General features: G+C 34.9%; 1 protein-coding gene across 2 annotated transcripts; it reads right to left on the bottom strand.

Moving 5' to 3' along the window:
• Window positions 1-516: 516 nt before the first annotated feature.
• ptpn9b (protein tyrosine phosphatase non-receptor type 9b) lies at window positions 517-22,014 on the bottom strand. Of its 2 annotated transcripts, none has more exons than XM_087237066.1 (13): window positions 21,766-22,014; window positions 17,399-17,542; window positions 17,212-17,301; window positions 14,444-14,568; window positions 14,248-14,353; window positions 11,201-11,311; window positions 9,929-10,758; window positions 8,524-8,620; window positions 7,746-7,815; window positions 7,574-7,652; window positions 6,943-7,093; window positions 5,004-5,211; window positions 517-3,635 (listed from the first exon to the last, which is right to left on the bottom strand). In XM_087237066.1, exons 2-13 carry the CDS (start codon window positions 17,471-17,473, stop codon window positions 3,412-3,414), a joined length of 2,166 nt encoding a protein of 721 aa, XP_087093192.1. In that variant the 5' UTR covers window positions 17,474-17,542; window positions 21,766-22,014; the 3' UTR covers window positions 517-3,411. The 2 variants fall into 2 exon arrangements, with proteins under 2 accessions (XP_087093192.1, XP_087093191.1); XM_087237065.1 differs by having other exon boundaries at window positions 21,941-22,014.
• Between the last annotated feature and the right edge of the window lie 257 nt (window positions 22,015-22,271).

Raw genomic sequence — 22,271 nt, 5'->3', positions numbered from 1 at the left:
AAATGAAACATGTCTTATATATCAGCTTTAATAAAAGATGGAGCACAGGCGGTAGTTTTTCTGACGAAGTAAATTAAATTATTAGTGGGCACATTTCAATGGTTGGTGGACATTGGTGGGGATGTGTCCCCTCTGTTCATGCTAAATCTACACCCCTGATGTACACGCACACATTTTTAGATTTACATTATATATATTTAAAAAAACAGACATACTGACCGGTTTCAAGCACTCAAAACCAATAAGTAGTGTCCTGTTTGGCTCAAAATAGCCCAAATTGTATCCAATTCTGAAATAAATCACTCGCTTCTGAAAAAGCAATGGTTGTATATTTCAATACAGTCATATTTCACTTCAGTCCTCGTCATCTTATTTAACACACAAACACATGCTCAGTTTCAGAATAATATTCAGGTTTACTACTACACTAGTGCAGATGTCAGGTAAAAAAAAAAACAAGGCCATTACTCGATCACAAGAAGTTTGGGCACCAAAAGAACAAATGCAAAACTCACATTGCATTCCCGACTGCTTTAATCAATCACAGCCAAGTGTGTCCCACTTAGTCTCATTCAAGCAGGAATCAGCCGTATAAAACACACCTGCACTGGAGAAATCAGTAAACATTAGATGAGTGGGACGTTCACACATTCACTACCATCATCATCATACAAGCATTGATATTCCAGGAGAAAGCATTCCATAGTTCTCCAAAATAAAAACAATGTGATTTTCTTCTTCTAATTGTAATCATAACATTCAAGTTCATTTCCTATTTTTTTTTTCCTTTTTGGTTTTCTTACATTAAAACCTCTTTCAGTCTTCTGATTGGCAAAGAGTTAAAAACTGTTAGTGGCAGCCGTGCTGTTCAGTCACATGTGTGTGTTTAAGTCTTGGCCCTTTTAACAGTTCACAGAGTATGAAAAAAGGTTTTGCTACAGGCATCTGGAAAAATAACAGATCTCCCAAAACACAACGCTGAGTAACAATTCCACGTTGAACTGAACCTAATGAGAAACAAAACGAAAAACGGAGAAGTCTTCTGTCTTGCAGTTTGATTTCTTTAGCTTATCCTTTGAAAAACAAAAACATCACGTCTGTTCATTTTGTCGTACCAACATTCAAATTTCAATACTGCTGAAAAGGCATAAATAAAAACAGAAAAGAATACAGGATGCTGCATAAAATCCAAAATAACATGTCTATAGGTTTTTGCTTGCTTCTTTTCTGTTTATGTTTTGAGAGCAGGAAAACACTAAGTATACCCCTGAGATTAAATTAAATTCCCTATGTGTGTGTGTGTATGTGTGTGTGAAACAACTTGTTCTACTCGTTGAGCTACGAAAACTTGAAGGCACAAAAACTGAGGCGTTTCAGCCCCAGAGCTTCACACAGCTGAAGACCCAGTTCACTTGTAACAAATGACTCCAACACTTCACATCAGTACAGACACTGAAGGGAATCATGGTAACAGAAGCAGTGTCCGTGCGGGTCAAGATACTTCAACTTGGGGCTCAAAGTGGAAGGATTAAAAAACAAACAAAAAACAAGTCAAAGTTCATACTTGAGAGGGAGCAAGGCAGTGATTGAAGGTTAAGGGCCAGAATTCAGAGAGAATCTCATAGCTGAGATGCTCTGAGTGAGAGACGCCCTGCATTAAGGCTGGATAATCATGAATCAAGGTTAAATGAGAATCAAATCTGCAGGACCACAACAATCAACATGATGATATACCATATATGGCATAGTTGTGTTCCTCTTCTTCTATTTATATGATTTTAACCTGACATATAACTTTACATATACTCTTTATATATATATATTTATATATATAGATACACATATTTTCGAAGAAAGAGTATTATATTAAAACAAGGCTTTTCAAAAGTTGTTATGCACAATATATAAATGTATGTTACAAGATATACAAGGGTTTAAGTCACGACGATCATTACAGATACATCCAAGCATTCGACACCATACCTTTGGCTTGAAGATTAGTTTTAACGAAACACAAAAACTGTTGAAACCTGTTCAGACATGAAGAGAATTGCTATTTTGATGTGAGAAGAAGATTTTTTGAAAAAAGTATATTCAAGTTTTACGTTTTTACACTTTTGATAAAAAGTGTGAATTTAACCCCCAAGTCAAGTGATATTAAATTGACAACACGTTGAGAATAATAATAAAAATAAAGAGAGCAGATAATACGATAAACTGGATTTTTCAAGTTTGTCAACCCACATGTGCAAGTCAGTATTTATATATATATATATATATATATATACATATATATACATATATATACATATATATATATATATATATATATATATATATACATATATATATATATATATATATATATATATACATATATATATATATATATATATATATATATATATACATATATACACATATATATATATATATATATATATATATATATATATATATATATATATATATATATATATATATATATATACATATATACATATATACATATATACATATATATATATATATATATATATACATACATATATATATACATATATATATATATATATATATATATATATATATATACATACATATATATATATATATATACACATATATATATATATACATACATATATATATATATATATATACATATATATATATATATATATATATATATATATATATATATATATATATATATATATATATATATATATATATATATATATATATATATATATATACATATACATATATATATATACACATATATATATATATATATACACATATATATATATACACATATATATATATATATATATATATATATATATATATATATATATATACATATATATATATATATATATACACATATATATATATATACACATATATATATACACATATATATATATATATATATATATATATACATATATATATATATATATATACACATATATATATATATATATATATATATACACACATATATATACACATATATACACATATATATATATATATATATATATATATATATATATATATATATATATACATATATATACATATATATACATATGTATATACATATATATACATATATATATACACACACACATTTATATAAAAAAGTAAAACAAACAAACGAAACGAAAATAAAATGCTACAACTCGTACACAAAGCCACAGTCTCGGATCTGGTTCAGATCAGAGTAAAATAAAAGGGCTTTAAAAGTGGCAGGATAAAAGCATCCTCTGCTCCTCTTTCAGTATCTCCGCATGTTCCTCTGGAGAAAAGAGGTGACGGTGGAGTCTACCTGTAGCCTGGAGAGGGGAAAAGACGGCTTGTTTTCCTTCCGTGCCGTTGAGTCCTGTTATTCCTGATTTACTCGCTGTCAGTCTCCAGCTCTGTGTCGGACCACTCCACTGGTTGCAGCAGACCGCTCTGCTGGCCATACTCGATCACCGCTTTATAACAGAAATAGTACTGGTCCCATGTTTGGATGCTGAAGGCACGCTGTGTCCGCATGCGACGCACCGTCTGCTTAATGTCCACTGTCCCGATGTCCTCCAGACGAGAGAGACAAATGTCTAAAGTACAAAACGTGCCTGTGAGAAAAGAAAAAAAGAAACCTGTATAACACGCTGTAGTGCAGATAAAACAATAGTTTCACATCTTCATTCTATAATCTTACAACTAGGCACATGCTTTCAATCATCACAATAAACACTGCAGGTATAAAAACAAAAAGAACTTTGTATTGCTTCATTGCACATTAAATGTTCAAATAGGACTAGGCGATAAAATCGTTATCGATATTTATTGACCGAACACCATTGTCAATATCGATAAAAAAAAGCTTCAGTATGAAGCGCTACAGTTTTATTAAAATGTGGCCGCTAAGCGCATGCCTTGTAAGCAGTGCTAATAAGCTAAGTTTGTCATTTCTAATGGAGGCACGCAACTTGCAAGATGCGCACATGAGAGCAACACGCACATGTTGTGGAAGTGATGACCACGCATTTTCCAGGTACACCAAGTTGAAAACATCTGAACTTTTTCGAATGCCGCAAGCGCACCACGATTCATGCAAGTAGAACTAACCAATCTGCTTCACACTTTGTATGGAATATACACATTGCAGTAATGACAAATTACCTCAGGCACACACAACGCACCCAAACACTGCAGTGCTTTTTACTTTTCTCCATAAAGTTGTGTCGGAGCTGAAGCAATGGATGTCTGATGGTCGCCTAGTTACGAGAGACGCCAGGGAAGCGTGAGCACATAGCCCATTGTGGTCCAAAACCAAATTGTCAAGGAAACCACACACTTACGCTATTCACATCAGGTCAGAATAACAGCACCCGTGAAAATGAGTGCTGTAAAAAAATGTTTTTCTTAATGAAAAATAGGCCTATCGATTTTAATCAATATCTTGGGCCTGATTGTAGTTATGTTTCTGAATAATTTGAACTCGCTGAGCATTTTGTTCTGTTATGAACACCGTTAATAAAACAATTTAAATATTCTTAAAATGAATGACAAAAGATTAGGTAAATAATTATTCACAGTTTACAAAGAGCCCGGGATAGTATCATGTTCATTATAATAATAAAATGTATTTGCGAATATTGATATGTCAACATCTAGAAGCCAATGATAAGAGTTTTTAAATCTGTATTTTTTTCTTACAAAAAAAAAACAAAAACAGAAAAAAAACAGAGCATTCATTAACTCAGTGGAGTGTTATAGATTACTTCCATTATAGATCAATGTGCTTTTTTAAAGCTTTATAAATATGGCCATCATTCATTCTGACATTACAAGAATGGCAACTCTAGTGCTCAATATAACTCTGAATTGAGTTCATCTGAAACAATAAATGTTATATACACTTAGGATGGCATGACACTGTGTAGATTATTGGGTCATTATCATTTTTAGGTGAACTATTCATTTAAGTGGAGCATTACCTGTTCGGCCGATGCCTGCACTGCAATGCACCACCACTGGGGGGCCTCCTGGGGGTCCCGTCCAATCTGGATACAGTGTTCGTAATGAGGACTCCTGTCTATGTTTCACGTGTGCCCGGAAATCCAACATGGCCGATGCTGACTTCGGAACACCAAAATCTGGCCAGCTCATGTAGAGATAATGAGACACTTCCCTACATTCCCCTGTCTGAGAACAGAAGAGCCTGTCATTTACATTTCAACAACATTATTGTGGACTGAAGGCCTAGATCAGGGGTATCCAAACTCCTGCTGACTTTAGCTACAACTTACTTCAACATACCTGCCAGCAAGTTTCTAGTATATTTAAGAGCTTAGCTGGTTCAGGTGTGTTTGTTTAGAGTTAAAGTAAAATTCATCAGAACACTGGCCCTCCAGGACAGAGTTTGAACACCCCTGGCCTGAATATACTTTTGTAAAATCAACTTGTGGTATGACTTTCAAAAGTTTTGCTACAATAAATAGGCACCTTCAAACAAGCAATGGAGGTGATTAGACCAGTTTTTGTTTTACTTGTAAATCTCTGGTTTATTTTCACTCTTCAGTCTGTGAAGGTTTGATATCAGAGTAAAAATAAATCCAGAAAAGTAGCTTGGAAGCAACCCAAATCTGTTTTTTTCATTCATTCGTTCATTTTCTTGTCGGCTTAGTCCCTTTATTAATCTGGGGTCGCAACTTATCCAGCAAGTTTTTACGCAGCGGATGCCCTTCCAGCCGCAACCCATCTCTGGGAAACATCCACACACACATTCACACACTACGAACAATTTAGCTTACCCAATTCACCTGTACCACATGCCTTTGGACTGTGGGGGAAACCGGAGCATCCAAAGGAAACCCATAATAGAACATGCAAATTTCACACAGAAACGCCAACTGAGCCGAGGTTCGAACCAGCGACCTTCTTGCTGTGAGGCGACAGCACCACCTACTGCGCCACTGTCTCGCCAACTTGTTTTTTTATGTTTAGTAATGTAAGCTGCCTCTTTAACTACCCAATACATGTGTGCTGCTCTTGCTGGATGAATAAAAATAGATCAATAGAAGATCTATAGGATATCTAGATTTATTCATATTTTAATTCCACATCAGCAGCATTGGCTATATTTATGGCAACACTCGTATCAAGTATTTAATATTTAATCTACAATCATAAATGTTTCTTAATAATCATGCATTGTACAAATAAACATACAAATAACAACACAGATATTAAAAGTCATAAGATCTTTTAATAGGATTAATGATAAACATTCTAAAATTTCTCCAGAAGACACTTTAAATATTTCCCTTAAAATATTTCCTGAGAAAAAAATGTTTTTAAAAATATACATTCTACTAAAATATGTTTTATTGTCAAAATATTCTTCCAGAAGTTACAAATATGAGTGTAGTTTAAGTCTTGAGTGGCCAATTCGACATCTCATATGTAGAACCTGGTCATGTCTATTTTCAAAAGGGTAATTATTTCCTTAATTTACAAATTATTTAATTTGTTGTTTATACATTTATCCCATTCCTCAATAATGTCAGCTGTGAGACATAGTTTGTGGACAGACACAAAGTTGTCTGTGATTCTTCCTACTGTAAAGTCATGCAGTGTAACAAACATTGCCAATCCATCTTAAGTGTAAACAAAGCAGCGACAAAATGCTTCCCCAGATAGTCATGCAGTGTGAAAATATCTGTGACGCGACAGAAAATTGTGCAGTCTGAACTCATTAGCTGCTTTATCTGCCTGTTTATTTCCAATAAATAATCAACAACAACAAAAATCTCTCTTTAAAAGAGTCAACTCTTTCTATTATGCTAAAAAATATAGGACTACCAGTTGTAGAAGATCTCTAGATAAGATAATACAACAGAAAGACAAGATAAAAGCTTACACTAAGAAACTAACCTGAGTGTTGAACAGCTCCAGGTGTGATAGCTTGAAGTCCTGAAACACCTCAATATGGACATTTCTCACCAAAAAGTACCCATACTCCTCAGTGCGACCAGCCTCTAATGGCCAGTACTGTCCACATTTTACTCTGCCTCGCTCTACAACTCTGAGATAAAAAGAGAAAATGTTATTGAACTTTATTAGACAATTACTATAACATGTATATCTGAATAAACAGACACTCTAAGATCAGTTTATATTATTATAATGATTATTAGTCATGAGAAAACAGTTTTCTACAAAAAAAAAAAATGTTTTTTTATTCCAAGATGGCAAAGCTTAAATTTTCACAATCATTACTCTATTCTTTAATGTCACATGATCCTTCAGAAGTGACTCAAATGTTGATTTTGCAGCTCAAATTTTTTTATCAATATTAAAAACAGTTTTGGTACTTAATATTTATGGCAATTGACAATACTCCACGACTATTTGATGAGCTGAAATTTAAAAAGAATAGAAAGCAAACGTTTTTAGTTGCATCCCTATATAATTATGTCTGAAATACAGTTTTGCCATCATTAAAAAAACTTTTACAGTTGTAAATAAAGCGAGTTCAACTTTATTTTTACATAACGAAACTAACCTTGTAGTCATAACAATGATTAAAACCATTTGCTCCCACACCATCCGCCAAAAGTCTCCAAATGTTTTTGGCAAAGGCCCTAAAACAAAAACATTTACATACATTCACTAAAATCTGTCAAATGAACCTATGCTTCACAACACACAGATTTCTGTAAATCAAAAAGCCTCACCCTGGGTAGCTATGTAAGCATTACTCCACTTGTAACCATCCATGAAACTAGCATTGATATAGTCAGATGTCTGAAATCAAATAGATAACGAAAACAATTACTAAACCAGTGATGTCACTTTTTTTAATAGTTGAAGTTATATAAAGCTTAAATGAAAAGAAATTACACAAACTTTGGATTCACTGAATTTTGGTTAAAATACATATTCTGCCAAATATATAATATTAAATAATTAATAGTGTGTGTGTGTGTGTGTGTGTGTGTGTATATATATATATATATTTTTTTTTTTTTTCAGTAAATAACAAAGTAGAATATATTCAATTTTTTTTTATTTAAAGTTTAATTTTATTTTCAAATTGTTATGATACTTTCAATTGAAACACTATGTGTGACTGTCTTATTCACTTACATGAAATAATATTAATATTCAAAAGATTTAAACTAATGGTAATACAATTAATTTTACAAAAAGTATATAAAGATTTCAATTTTGCAACCTGAATTTCTAGTTTAGCACCTGAATATAATTTCGGTGCGTCACCTAATAACGCGATATAAACTGAAAAAGAAATGTTAACATATTTAATCATTTAAAAAGTATTAAAAAAAGAATTTCTAAAAGGTAGAACAAAATCATATTAACCACAAATAAATAAATAAATCATATCTAATTCAAAACATTAATACTACAACAGTATGTAAATAATAAAGTTCAACAATATACTAAAATGACAACCATGAAGAAGACCATAAAGGAAAAGGGCACTACTCTGACCTCATCATCCTCATCATTGAGCGGACATAGGTGAACACGAGATTGATCAAGGCAAAGCACATCACTGTAGCGATTCTTTATCTGGTTAGACGCTTTCCTGTCAGAATAAACACATTTATATTAGGGCTGCACAATATTGAAAAACTCTGGCATTTCAACATTTAATTTTTCTGCAATAAATTTTGTGATATGAATATGATCATTCATTTAGACTGATCGGGGTGAATTTGTAAGCGTGTGCATCATGTAAAAATAAATAAATAAATAACCAAATTGCAAACAAAAATAATCAGTAACATTTTTTTCATTACTGTTTTAGTTATTTTCTGCTTATTGTAATCAAATCCTTAAGAAATGTTTGTAAAATGCTCATTTTAAACTGAGGAAACCATTATTTTTATTATTATTGTTATTATTATTATTAGAGTAAAACAGTATTCAGGTTAGGGTTGGGTTGATAGAGGATGCCATCATCCATTGCCGATGGTGAATTGACACCACGATGCCTGCTCGTGAAAAACACACACTCAGGCCACGTTTACATTAATACGTCTTAGTTTTAAAATGGCATTTTAGAACGAAAACAATCCACGTCCACACTGTTTTACCTAGCATTTCCGAACAGCTCTCCATTCACACTATACCGCTGAAAACGCACATTACGTGACCACAAACACTCTGGCATGCGCTTCAGCATGTGCATACGTTTGAGCTCCAGGCATTCAGTATGGGGTGCTTCAAGCACAAAACCCCAGAGAGCAGTGCACGTCAGACAGTTTATTAAGGATGTGCCACTGGATTGCGTCTCACTATAGTTGGTAAACGGGATATTTAATTAGGTAATGTGTCACAGCGTCAGTACACTGCTTCAATCTTTCGTTTTCACGCTTGTACTTAATAATTTTAGTGAAAACCTCAGATACTGTTGGTGGTTGCTGTTGGTTGTGCATCTTTTTTACCAACCAAGTTTGTTGACGCCATTATATCGACACAAATCACTCTGCCTATTCATGCCACGGGGAAAAAAAGTGATTGACATGTGGTAATGTGTGTGTAACTTATCTTTATTTATGATTTGGTTATGGGTAAAACAAAGACCATGCAGGCCAGGTAGTTGAAATGGTAGGTTAATAATAGTGTATAGTTTTCATTGTAATAATTCAGCAAAATTATTTTTCATTAAAGTTACTTTTTTGTGCCTGAATGCTTTAAACTGCCTTTAAAACATAAGCAAATGATTAAGTTTCACTCTGTTATGGTTATATCCTGTGACTATTGAGGACACACACATTGCGATATCCATGCTGAAATGATATATCGTGCAGTCCTATTTCATATAAACAAACACTTCTTTGTCTATAAACAACATTTTTACAGCTCTTTCCCAAACCTAAACGTCACTTACTTTGAATAATCAAAGGTTCCAGCAGGAGGCTCTTTGCGGATCTCCTCGTACTCCTGATAAATGCCCTTCTTCTTTTTGCGCTTGACGTGCTGCACCAGATCCTGCACACTCATTCCTCCAGGCTCAGCGACATGAACTGACAACATGGTTGTTTCTGTCAGCGTTCCTGGTAGCCAGCTCATATCTGGGGTGGGGCTGTGATTTAAGGGTGGTGGCCTTGATTTCAGTGGGAGAGGTGGAACTCCATCTCCTTCACCCATTTCGTCTTCTAGTAACTCCACATCCTGTTGACTCTCCTCAGCACCATTGCCATCCTGCCGACTGGCATCTAAACACGCTCCTCCAACACCTAAAATCCCACCTCCTGCTGTGTGTTTTTGGTGCAGGGGCGTGTCTGGGGGGGTGTCTGATTGTGGGGGCGGTTGACGGCCACGCCCATTTAAGACATTGGCATTCGACCCTAAACTTGGCAGTGCAGAGCCGTTCCAATGCGCATGGCCTGTCATTCTGTGGTTCGGCACATTGGCATTGTTTTCGTCCAAAATGGGGCAGTTTGAGTTCAGGCCGTCCGCCAGGAAGGTGGCCCCTGACGTTTTGGCAGTTAAGGGGTCAGCAGAGGTGTTCTGGTCGTGCTCCATGGAGTAGGAGCAGAGCAGACTCCCCAAGCAATCCCCAGTGACGTATGCAGAGTTATTGGGGTGATTGGGGCTGGAGTTGACGCAGGATTGGATCCAGGCAATGTGGCTATACTGTGATGAGCCACCCAAATGTTCTGGAAGGGAGCTGACTGGGATGTGATTGACCAGTTCATGGGCTTTTACAGTGCATACCTGCAGACATAGACATACAAAAAATATGCAGATAAATAAATCACACAAACAAGCCATGATTCCATGCATTTTAAGTTCCTTATTATCCTGTCTGTTCAAAACAATAAAAGAACTTTATTGCACAGTGTTCACACACACAAGGAATTAGTGTTCTTGGTGACAGGAGCTTCCAATGAAAACACTACACTAAAGAGGACTGAAGAGTTTAATTCACACTGTTAAATACAGTATACAGAATGGAAGAAGCAAATCCACTTTTCCTGTTAGCTGTAGGAAAGAAAGTGTTAAGAAAGACCACATATGTTAAATGTTCTGAGGAAATTTAAGGATGGATTTAAAGAAAACATCAAATAATTTAGGGGATGGTAAAATAACATAACAGGGACATTTAAAAAAGGTAATGTTTGCATATAGTGTTACTTATCCAGAACTCAACACATACCCTCTCTCTCAGTTTCTCTCTCACAAACAGACGGAGTACCGCAAACGGTGCTCTGAACCACAGCGGAGACGACACAATGAAGACGCATTTCAGACGAGCAGGGAAAGCCCCCTAAATCACAAAAAACACAGACAGTAAGCACAACACACAAAAAAACTGTGGCATTGCCATTTACAGACCCACACATTAAACTAAACCTCTGAGAAATCAAGAACATGCACTGTTTGAAAGTTTGGGGTCAATAAGATTTTTGATTTATTACAGTATCAGTTATCCTCTGCTTATTGCAGGCTTTGGTGTCAAATGTTTGTAAAACGCAAACTTTATATTGAGGAAACGAATGTTAGTATATTATATTCTGTGTATTATTATAAAAAAGATTTTAACAGTTGTGTTGCTTAACTGTTGCAAACCATAATGCATTATTTTCCAAAGTAATTGATGAATAGAAAACTTAGCAACAACATTTTTTTTAATTATTAATGTTTTCTGATTACTTTAATATGTTCTTGTCAAATAAAAGTATTTATTTCTTCACATTATTCTAGGGAGGCCAATAGATGTTGGGGATTTGCTTCCATTTGTTCTGTAAACCATCAGTGAACATGATTGATGGGTTCTGGAACACAGTCTGCATTCCAATTCATCCCAAAGGTGTACAGTGGGGTTTAGGTCAAGTTCTTTCACTCAGAAAATAATCTCTTTATGGATCTTGCTTTGTGAACAACAGCATTGTAATACTGGAACAAAAAAGGGTTTGTCTCTTCCTACTAAAAATGTTTGTCTAAGGAGGTCATATAACTTTCTCTGTTTCATTTTATGCACCTGTTATGGGTGGAGCAAATATAGAAATCTGTTCATAAAAAAAAGTATGTCCACAAACTTTTCACCATTTCTGGACAAAGCAATGAATGTTGCACTCTCAAAGCTATCCATCAAAAGTCCACAGTTTCCAAACATAAGAGAATCTGAATAATAAATGTTTTTCAAGTAATTTCTCTGGTCATTATACCTCTTGCTTCTCCAAATACAGAATAAAAATGCAAGAAATAAAATCTACTGATGACTATCTCAGTCCACTAATCTTATATAGCATATAGGGATGCACCAATCCAGATACTTGAATCAGACATTGGTTCAATACCGCATATTTTTGCTGGATCAAGCATTGGCCAGCTTGTACCGATCCAAATCCGATCCTGCACGTGAGCTATATTCTGTTTATAAGCTAACTAAGCCATGAAGGTAGCCTATTATAAGGCACTAGAAACTAGTCATGTAGGCCTACCATATCCCAAATGTTTCTGAAGCCATTCTATAGTTTGAATATTCACATGGTTAACTTCATGTTCATTTCAGTAGTTCCGCCGCTGAGCTTGTCAATCATTCTCCATTTATTCATAATTCAAACTGCATGTTGTGTTTGAAAACACAAAAAACTTTCTCCAAGACTATTTGTTAGTTTAAATAATCAGTGAAGAAATTGATTTAGTTTTGCATTAAATGTGTTTATTTTTTACGAGCAACAAGAAGTTCATTCCCGTTTCTAAATCATGTTGCACTGTGTCTGTTAGATCAGCAGATCGCATTTGCAGTAATGGAGTAGAGAGGGTTATTACCTGCTCTTCAGGATTGTCAATAACAGAAAAATTATTTAGCCTAATATAGGCTATTCTGAAACTGTGAACATGTCACAGTAATTTTATTTATATTAAGATTTTATTTAAAAAACCAGTTTGTGTTTTGGCATTGAAGCATAAAAGCAGCCCTTGTTTTGAACTTTCTCCGTATCGCTTGCAGCGAGATTTGACGAGGGATTATCAAGTAAAACTGTCCTCAGACAGTTTAGTTTAGCCTGCGTAAAACCTGCAGGAAAATATCCGATTATTTTACCAACGATTAGTGTCAACAGTAGTAGCCTATTGGAGATTTAAAAGAAAAATCTTAATATTAAAAAAGGAAATATAATCTGGACCACAACAGATGTCATAACATTATGACACAATGTCATAACATTATGACACAATGTCATAACGAACGCTCAAATAATGTAGGCTAGTTTACAACAAGCATCATGTTTTTAGTTAGATTGTGTCATCTGTCATGTATAGTAGGCCTATAGGTCTGTTATTTTTATCAAAGAAGATATATTATTCAAGTTTAGGACCAGAGCAGAAACAGTAATATACTTAGAAAACAAAAAACAAACAAAAAAGGCACAGTATTGGGATCGGATTTGTATCGAGATCGGATCAGTTCCAAAAAAAAAATAAAAATGGCATCAGTGCATCCCTAACACTTTTCTGGTCAGTACAGTTTAAGATTTTGCCATTCAATTATTCAATGACTTCCATTTGAAATTAATGCTGTTCTTTTAAAATTTGCATTGATCAAAGAATCTTAGTTAATTTTAAGGAAACTTTTAATTTAGTCAAATACACTATATAATCAAAACAAGGTCTACAATGCTGTGATATGTTGACAACATTTCCCAGACATGCAATTATAATTATTAAAGCTCCAGTTCTCCACAAATAGATTTCTGCAGCCTTGACGTCAAAATGAGGAAGACTAATTCACCAATGATCTTCCTATGAGTTATGATTTTTTTCAATTCATGAGTAAAATGTTTTGTGGTAAACATATGTGGGTAATACTTGAATGCTTTGTGTACAATTTAGGCATATTATGGTTGTGTGTGCAGTTTACAAAAGAACTCATTAGAAACATCCTTCTTTGAGTGATTTTGTGCTCTACAATGTAAGTTACACACAAATAGCATCTAATTGTTTTCCATAGACCCAGTATAACTCATTAATCAAAAAAATCCATTATATCCCATAAGAAACTCTCAAGGGTACCAACTAACCTTTCGTTTTTTTGACGTCACAGTTCCAACCCTCAATAATGTGTAACAGTAAATACAAATGACAGATGAAAAGCTTCCCGTATATCGAAAGATCAAATCCAAAACCCCACCGAGTTCGGTTAATGCCAGATGAGCAGACTGTGAAACAGACAGATGGTCTTGACAGCATAACACTTACTTTAAGCAGATTCAAAATCTTGACGCAAAGCTCATAGTCAAAGTTGGCATATGTGGAGTTAGTCATGTCATAGATGAAAATGAGCCCGTCCCTCTGAGTCTGAACACTGGGGGAAGAAAAATGTTTGAGATAAAATTGCAGAGTCGTTAAACACATTACATTTCATCAGTTTAATGGACGTGGTCTTTTTTTTTACCTCTCAATAGCCTTATCCAGCTGATATATAATGGCTTGAAGAACAGCTTTATGGGTAGTGCGGTCTGGCTGATGGAGACGTGCTGTAAAAAGAGCCAAAGCTGCACCTTTCGCATCACGACCGGGCTATACACACAAGTGGGGGGGAAAAAAATGATAATAATGCTTAGACAAAATATAAAAACATACTCATGAAAACACAAACAAGTATAAAACAAGTATAAAATCCATTTCAGCCAGTTAAATGTTAAAGAAAGGTTGAATTAATGCAGTTCTGTCAGATGCTCTGTGGTCTGAAAACTGTTTAAGATGTGATGAATACATTGGATCTGCCTACACAAACATGTGAGCAAACTCTGTATACAGCTTGACCCTCAATGAAAAATGGCTGAAACAAACAGTAACATCCAGACTAAACAAAGATCATGGACCCTCTCTGCGTGTGATGGTGTGAGATCAGAGATTTAATTTCCTTTGCCGTCATTTCAGCAACGATGGTGGCCTTGATTCCCTTGCTTGTTTACAGGAACAGTAAATATGAATGATCGCAACTTGCAGTTTTTTTGGCCTGCATAACCTGAAAGTGATTAAAAGCTCTTTGGTATATTTGCAGTTTGCCAAAGTTTCTTATCCTTACTTAAACTATTTAGGTTTTCTTTGCAAATGAGATGCACAACACACATAAAAACCTTTTTTTAGCTTCTTGGAAGTCTCTTATACTTAGTAATAAGCATGGGCTGGTATAAAATTCTGATGGTATGATAACCTAAATAAAAATATCACTGTTTCACAGTACTGCTGTTAATGCTCTAAAATATATTCATTTTTAATATCTGGGTAAAAAACAAAAACTCTTTTCCCCTTTGAACACAATATATTTAATTTTTGAGAAATGTCTCATATTTTGGAGCAGTAAACATGTCAGGCTAAATAATACAAATGATTCATTGACTTCTGCTGTTTTCATTAGTTTTAAAAACACAGATTTCTTTACAATTTAAAATGACATCTTCGGATCTCTTTTCTGCTGGAGATACTGTTGTCATAAAAAAAAAAACAACTTGCATATACCGTAGGAACAGTATAGCAGAAAGTTTGGTGGTTTTAAAACCTTGCAGTTTGAAACTGCGGTATACCTTGAAATCGATCATCATCCCATTTCTACAAGGTAAGACATTATAATGATCAAAATTTCTATAAAAATGCAATGTTGAAGCAATTTTACAATTTAAAAGAACCTGTTTTTGGATTACCAGTGTCAAAAACTGCTTTAAAAAGCGAACTGAATAAAATAAAATTGTCACAGAATTAAGGTTGACACAATTTAATAGAACATGCTTCATAGTAAAAGGTCTTTCAAAAAGAACATGCGGGAGGATCTTCTCCAATATCAAAAAACTTATGCTTCATCCTAGTATGATTGATTATGAGCGATTCTGGGTGTGACATTTGCAGTAAAACTTAAAACATACAATGTATATGTTAACATTTTAATGAAACATTTGGTTATTTTTTCCAAAACAACACTACACAGAGTTAAGCGATCAGAAAAATATCAACTGGTATTGATTTTTCAAATTAGGAAAATAAGCACGTGTTACAGATGTGACCAAAAACAACTGCAAGTTTACAGTGTACAACATACTTTGTAGACATTCTGTGAATTAACAGCACAACCCAAAAAAAACAATGCTGATCAAAAGGATATAAGGTGGCTCACAAAAAAAAAAAAAAAAAAAACTATTGATTTTATTTGATACTTTATTTTATTTTCTGTTATGGATGTGACAGATGTGAAATTGCCACTTGTGTGACATTGGTGACTCAAACATAATTGTTGGAAAACATTGAGAGAGAGACACTTTTGAGTACTTTTACAGTACAAGCATACACAAACAACCTAGAAAAGGTTTCGCTATTTTGATGAAAGCTTTTTTTTTCATAGAAAGGTTGACATTTGCATGGAATTGCTCTATACAGATGGTAAAAGCAATCTGCTCTAACTGCTTGAAAAGTTTATAGATTTTTTTAAAGAAATTTGGTTTAATTTCACAGAATCAATTTATTCCTCCAATGATAAAGCCACATTTTCTGCTATTTTGTAAAAAAAGAAATGTGATTATTTGTCTATTCTGACAGAGAGAAAGTTCAAAAGAACAGAATTTACTTGAAAATGTTTAATTGTCTTTATACTATAACCATCATAAAAATTCTTTGTTCTCTGACCTGGAAGATATAAATAAATTCTAAAAATTGCACAGTTTTTAGAAATTTGCTAACTTTTATGCAAGTAATATTAAGGTGATCTAAAATGGATGTTCTGCTGGAAAAATGTAGGTTTCATATATATTATTTTTGAAAAGCATTACTTAAAAATTAAAGGAGTTTAAATAAATTCCATTTGCTCCATAAAGTCAACATGCATGTTAAATGCTCTTCTAAATAGTTTATGTAGAATTCCAGATAATTGCTCTTTTTTATTTATCAACTGGTAAGTCCAGAAATAACATGGTAATTATATTACATTGGAAATATTCATGGTACTCACACTCATTCATTTATATAGTCATTTATATGATATAGTTTTTAATATCTGATAAAGCAGATCTGACCAAAATAAACACAAGTCATGCCATCCCCTGTCTGTCCAACTAAATTGTTCCTCCAAGCAGAGAAGCAACAGCAAACTGGTAACAGCATGCATAAATCTGATCTGTTCATGAGTAGTTCACACATTCACACATTATGTAGATGTGAAACCGTACTCACCAGAACTGTGAATTTCCCACTGAGTAACTCACTCCTTAAAGGCTCCTCATTGGGGTTAATATTGTAAATGCCTTCCTTTATTCTGGTGTTCTGCAGACAGGCACACACAAGCATTAGAATGTGAAGGCTTTCTCTCTCACACACACAATACAGATAATCACACACATCTCATTATAGTTTAATGTACCTTATAAGCTTGAAAAAGATCTATGGCTCTAGAGACATCAAACTTTCTTGCCATGAGGAACTTAACCGCTGTCATCTGACTGACGAGATCTGCATTTTGAGACTGTTCCCGACACCTCAGCTCAGCCAGGAACTCCTCCACTGCCTGGCAAACACACACACAAACAAAAATTACACTCTTTTCGTTTAATGTACATAACAAAGAAAAAGCATGTTCAGTTTCAGTTACACATACCACTTTCAGACTTTTTTTGCATTTTTGTGTTGATTGCGTCTGGCTGGTATGTATAGTGACTAACAACGCATGAACCTCATTGATAAATCAGTTGATATTAGATATTTTCAGATTATCAAATAACATGCTGGCTTGGCCACAATTTGGCTGCATAGCATAACACCTTCTGGCTGCGACCAGCATCCTTTTCCACTGAGAGCAAAAGAAAAGTCCTTGTTTATTCTGGCAAAATACACTGAAATAAATGAGAATCCTAACGGATGGCTTTCTCCTGTAGCTTGTCAACCCCAAAATTGATCCATAGCCTCATAAAAAATACACAAGACTTGGATTGAATTTTTGTGAGTTTTATGTGGGGCTTCACAATATATCGTTTCAGCATTGTTAACGTACTGAAATCAATCACATGTCAAATCGCAATCATACGCAATGTTGAGTCTGGATTATAATGTATCATTAGCATGTGATTTTGAGACATCGCAAGGTAAATAACATTAGTAGCGATTAATTTGGTCCCACTTTATATTAAGTGGCCTTAACTAATATGTACTTACACAGGAATTAATAGTTTGTTACAATGTACTTATTGTTTAAGTACATGTATTTATTGTGTACTTATGCTTGATTAAAGACCTGTATGTAATTACATCTGTAATTAACTTTTGTAATTACATTTGTAAATACACTGTTGACCATCCCTTACACTTTAACCCACCCTTAAACCTACCCATACCACCCAAACTGTCCATAACCCAACCCCTACCCCAACTCAAGAGCACCACAAGTGTTCTCAAATACATTATGAACACAGTAAGTACATTGTATTTATTTCTTTGATGCAAGTACATAGTAGTTAAGGACACTTAATATAAAGTTTGACCATTAATTTTACTGAATCATTTATTATTGTTTTATTTACTATTATTATTGAATTATTATTATTTTTATTCTTCAATTACAACCTGAATACTATTAGACTAGATTTTTTTCTTTGTTGTGTTTATCTGTGCTTTTAATTTGTTTATGAGATGTAGAGGCCTACAGAATCTAGTTTTATGTAATAATTAAGCCTAAATGTTCACTGCCATCAAAATTGGGGGTCAGTAAGACTTGCTTTTTAAGTAATTAAATATTTGATCGTTACTTCACAGAAAAGAATAGCAGAGTCCAGATCATTGCTATGATGGTAGTGACACAGAAGAATGACATTGATGGAATCCCTCTCAAAACTGATGAACTAATCAAACTTTCGAAACCAATGGGCTTTATGGACAGCTAATGTTTTTCAGCCAATGATGAACTTCCAGTGAAAGCTTTATGTGACTATTTTCAATTTCGTAAGTTTCCTTTTACAGCACAGATGTTGTAATGAAATTAAAACAATCAGTTAAATAGACTTAAGCATCCATTTGGTTGGTAAAGTGTAAAAAAAAAAGTCGAAAGGCCATTTAAACGCAGGCGCCGTCATTAGCAGCAGGGTAGCAGGGCAAAAAAAGTCCATTGAAAATACTGGGGTTAAATTTGTTTCCATATTTTAAAGAAATGCCATGGGTTATGGACACCAATACAGGCATTCAAAAAAAACATTGTTACAAACAATATATTTAAAATAATTACTTTTTAAAATTATTTTTCAAGAATTATTCAAACTGTATCAGTAAAAAATGGTTGGAAAAAATCTGATTGGCAAAAGCGAAACTAGTTTTGAGAGCTTATATCTTCTAAATGTGAATTCTGCAGTGGTGGAAAGAATTGATAATCATACAAGTAAAAGTACCATTACTTACCCAAAAATGTAGTGCAAGCAGAGAAAAGTATCTAGTAAATATTACTCAAATAAGAGTAAAAAGTAGCCCTTTCAAAAGTACTGTAGTGAGTATTATAGTTGATGTGTGAATTGGTGTGTGTGAAAATGTGGTGCACTTAGGGTGCTTTCACACCTACACTTTTGTTTCGGAACGTGTCTCGTTTGGCCAGTTAGCGCGGTTCGATTGGCATATGTGAACAGGGCAATCGCGCTCTGTTCCGCGCCAAAGTAATCGCTCCGAGATCGCTTGAATGAGGTGGTCTCGGCTCGATTGAAACGAACCCTGGAGCGGTTCGATTGCAGTGAGAAAGCGATCCGATCCGAGCGCGGTTATATCACAGTGTTTTATGCATACGTAATAGGCTTACGGCTATATGAAGAGAGAATTATGAGTAGGGCGGGGAGTTTCGCGAGTCTCCGGATGCCCGCAAACGAGTGATGATCTCCCGGTAATCTTGCGTCTCCCTCCCTCAAATAGGCATCGTTGCGCACCCTTCTCACCCCTCCCCACCGCGTCTCTCCTCAGACATGTCGCGCGCGCGCACCCTGTCAATCACCACCAAACCACCACCTCTCCTGACAGCTGAGCGGGACGCTGCAAAACAAACCCTGACACTCTGACCAATGTGAGGAGAGATTACTCGCACGTGACTTGTTTTAACTCTTTTGGTCCGTTTAGAAACTTTGCAGTGTGAAAGCGAACCGCTCCAAGAGCAAAGAGCAACAATGTAACAATTGTAATCTCTGTTTCGGAACAACTGAATCGATTCACAGGTGTGAAAGCACCCTTAGTGATTGGTTAAGGTCATTTGGTGATTTCAGTCATCACACAGTGGACATCTACCATCTTTTCACCAGTGACATGAAGTCTAAACAGTCACTCGGTGATTGTGTGTAACGATTTTGTCTTGAGGTTGTTCTGTATAATGAGATTTTCAATGTGGGATTTGATTGGACGACAATTACAGAACTGATTATTCTACTTCTAGTACTCTACCTCCACTTTTTCTCTACTGCCAATCACCATAAGAAAAATAATAAAATAGTACATACAGGTTGAACTACAATGTAGACTATACAATGATGTTTTACATTTGTTTATTGTTATTTTGCCTGCTAGACCTTCTCAAAAACCATCAAATTTTGTTGCATTTTATTTGCATTTTTGCTCCACTCTATCTGTCAATGCTAGTGCTTTGAGTTATTTTCATTCGTGCACATGAACTAAATTACAGAATCATCAAAATCAATCTAAAACTATGAATTGTTTCGAAATAGAGCTATTCATTTTCATCTGGTAAAAGTATACTCAATAATATCGCAAAGCCATTTTTTTCTAATATTGAGCAGCCCTAATGATTTCTAAATGACCATGTTTATTCCTCTGCCAGCATCGCTTATATTTTATAATACATTATAACACAAAACCATTGTATTAAACTATGTTTTACAAACTTAATGTTAACCAACTTCTTTACTACCTTCAAACTTTTCATATTTCTCATAAACATTTTAGCTTTTATCACACAGTGGCTATATTATAACCCCAATCTCTAGATATATATGAAACAGCCACTGAATTCAAACACTGGCTGACCACTAACTAATGCACTAATAAATATAGTTACCAGTCCACTTTCACACACTGCCCTGACATAACGTTACGGGGGGTTTCCAAATGGGTTCCAAAAGTAAAACTAAACCATATTCATCAATGCAAAACAAATCACTTCTACATTGCCCCATGTTGACACTCAATCACATGAGTGTGCAGAAGCAGCATAGTGATTTGACAGCTCTATAAACGACAGCAATCGTCCAGACAGACGCTCATGTAACACAGTTTCCTCGACGAGTCAGAACAAATGGCACCTCCAGCATTAGATGAGTGTTCGCACGGCGAGACAGAAGTGAGAATCGTCTCACATTTTCCAGCACTGGAGCACATCAGACACCGGGTTCGCTTTGGGTTTTACCGATAGCGACTTTGCAGAAGCATATATCGTCATACATGACAGTACAGCGATGCAGATTTTTGACTTACGCTGTATTTGATCTATAACGCGCCCATGCTGGAATAAGGCTGTGAACATACTACATTAGACTGAGCGCATTCACGTTATATGCCAATGCCAACCTAACGTAATGTTACTTTACTGCTAGACAGTTGTTGTTCAGTCAAACAAGTATAAGATTCATTATACAATGCTATATAACAGCTCCCAATATATCGACAGTAATATCTGATAATTATAAATGTCATAAACGGCTATATCTGCGTTACTACGCTGAGTGTCGCTCGCTCGCTAACAGGGCTAGCATTTACCTCAGCTCCCTCAAAAACAGCCACAGGGCCGCGTTTCTCATTCACACCCTTGTTAACAAATAAACCACAGGTGTGTTACCTAGCATTTTATCTTAAACATAGTGAAAAACAGAGGCGGCTCAGGAAACACGCTATGAAATTTAAGAAGAGCTTGGTGAAAAATTAGGTATCTTACCGCCTCTTGATTTGTCAGGGCTTCCGCCATCTTGAAGCCTGAGCAGCAACGTCTACGGGCGCGCCCTCTCTACTGTCGGGAACGCGCCGCTGGTGCCTGTCAAGCATCGCGCGCATCAGGATGGATGCGCGTGCGCAGAAACATGGTAAAGGGCAAGTATGCTTGGATAGTAAGAGGTTTATTATTTGAAATTTAGAAAGAGGCACGGATGGAACACACTGGAAACGGTATGCATAAAGATAAACGTTAAAAATTATTTAAAGTCCATTTTATTTGTTCATAACATAGATTTAGCTAGGTTTGTAATGGTATGTGTCAACACAGTCAAACA

The sequence above is a fragment of the Danio rerio genome, chromosome 1 (genome assembly GCF_052040795.2).
Source record: "Danio rerio strain M-AB ecotype USA chromosome 1, GRCz13ab, whole genome shotgun sequence".
NCBI lineage: Eukaryota > Metazoa > Chordata > Actinopteri > Cypriniformes > Danionidae > Danio > Danio rerio.
The sequence above is the reverse complement of the archived record's forward strand: the minus strand, read 5'-3'. Positions and strand labels throughout refer to the sequence as shown.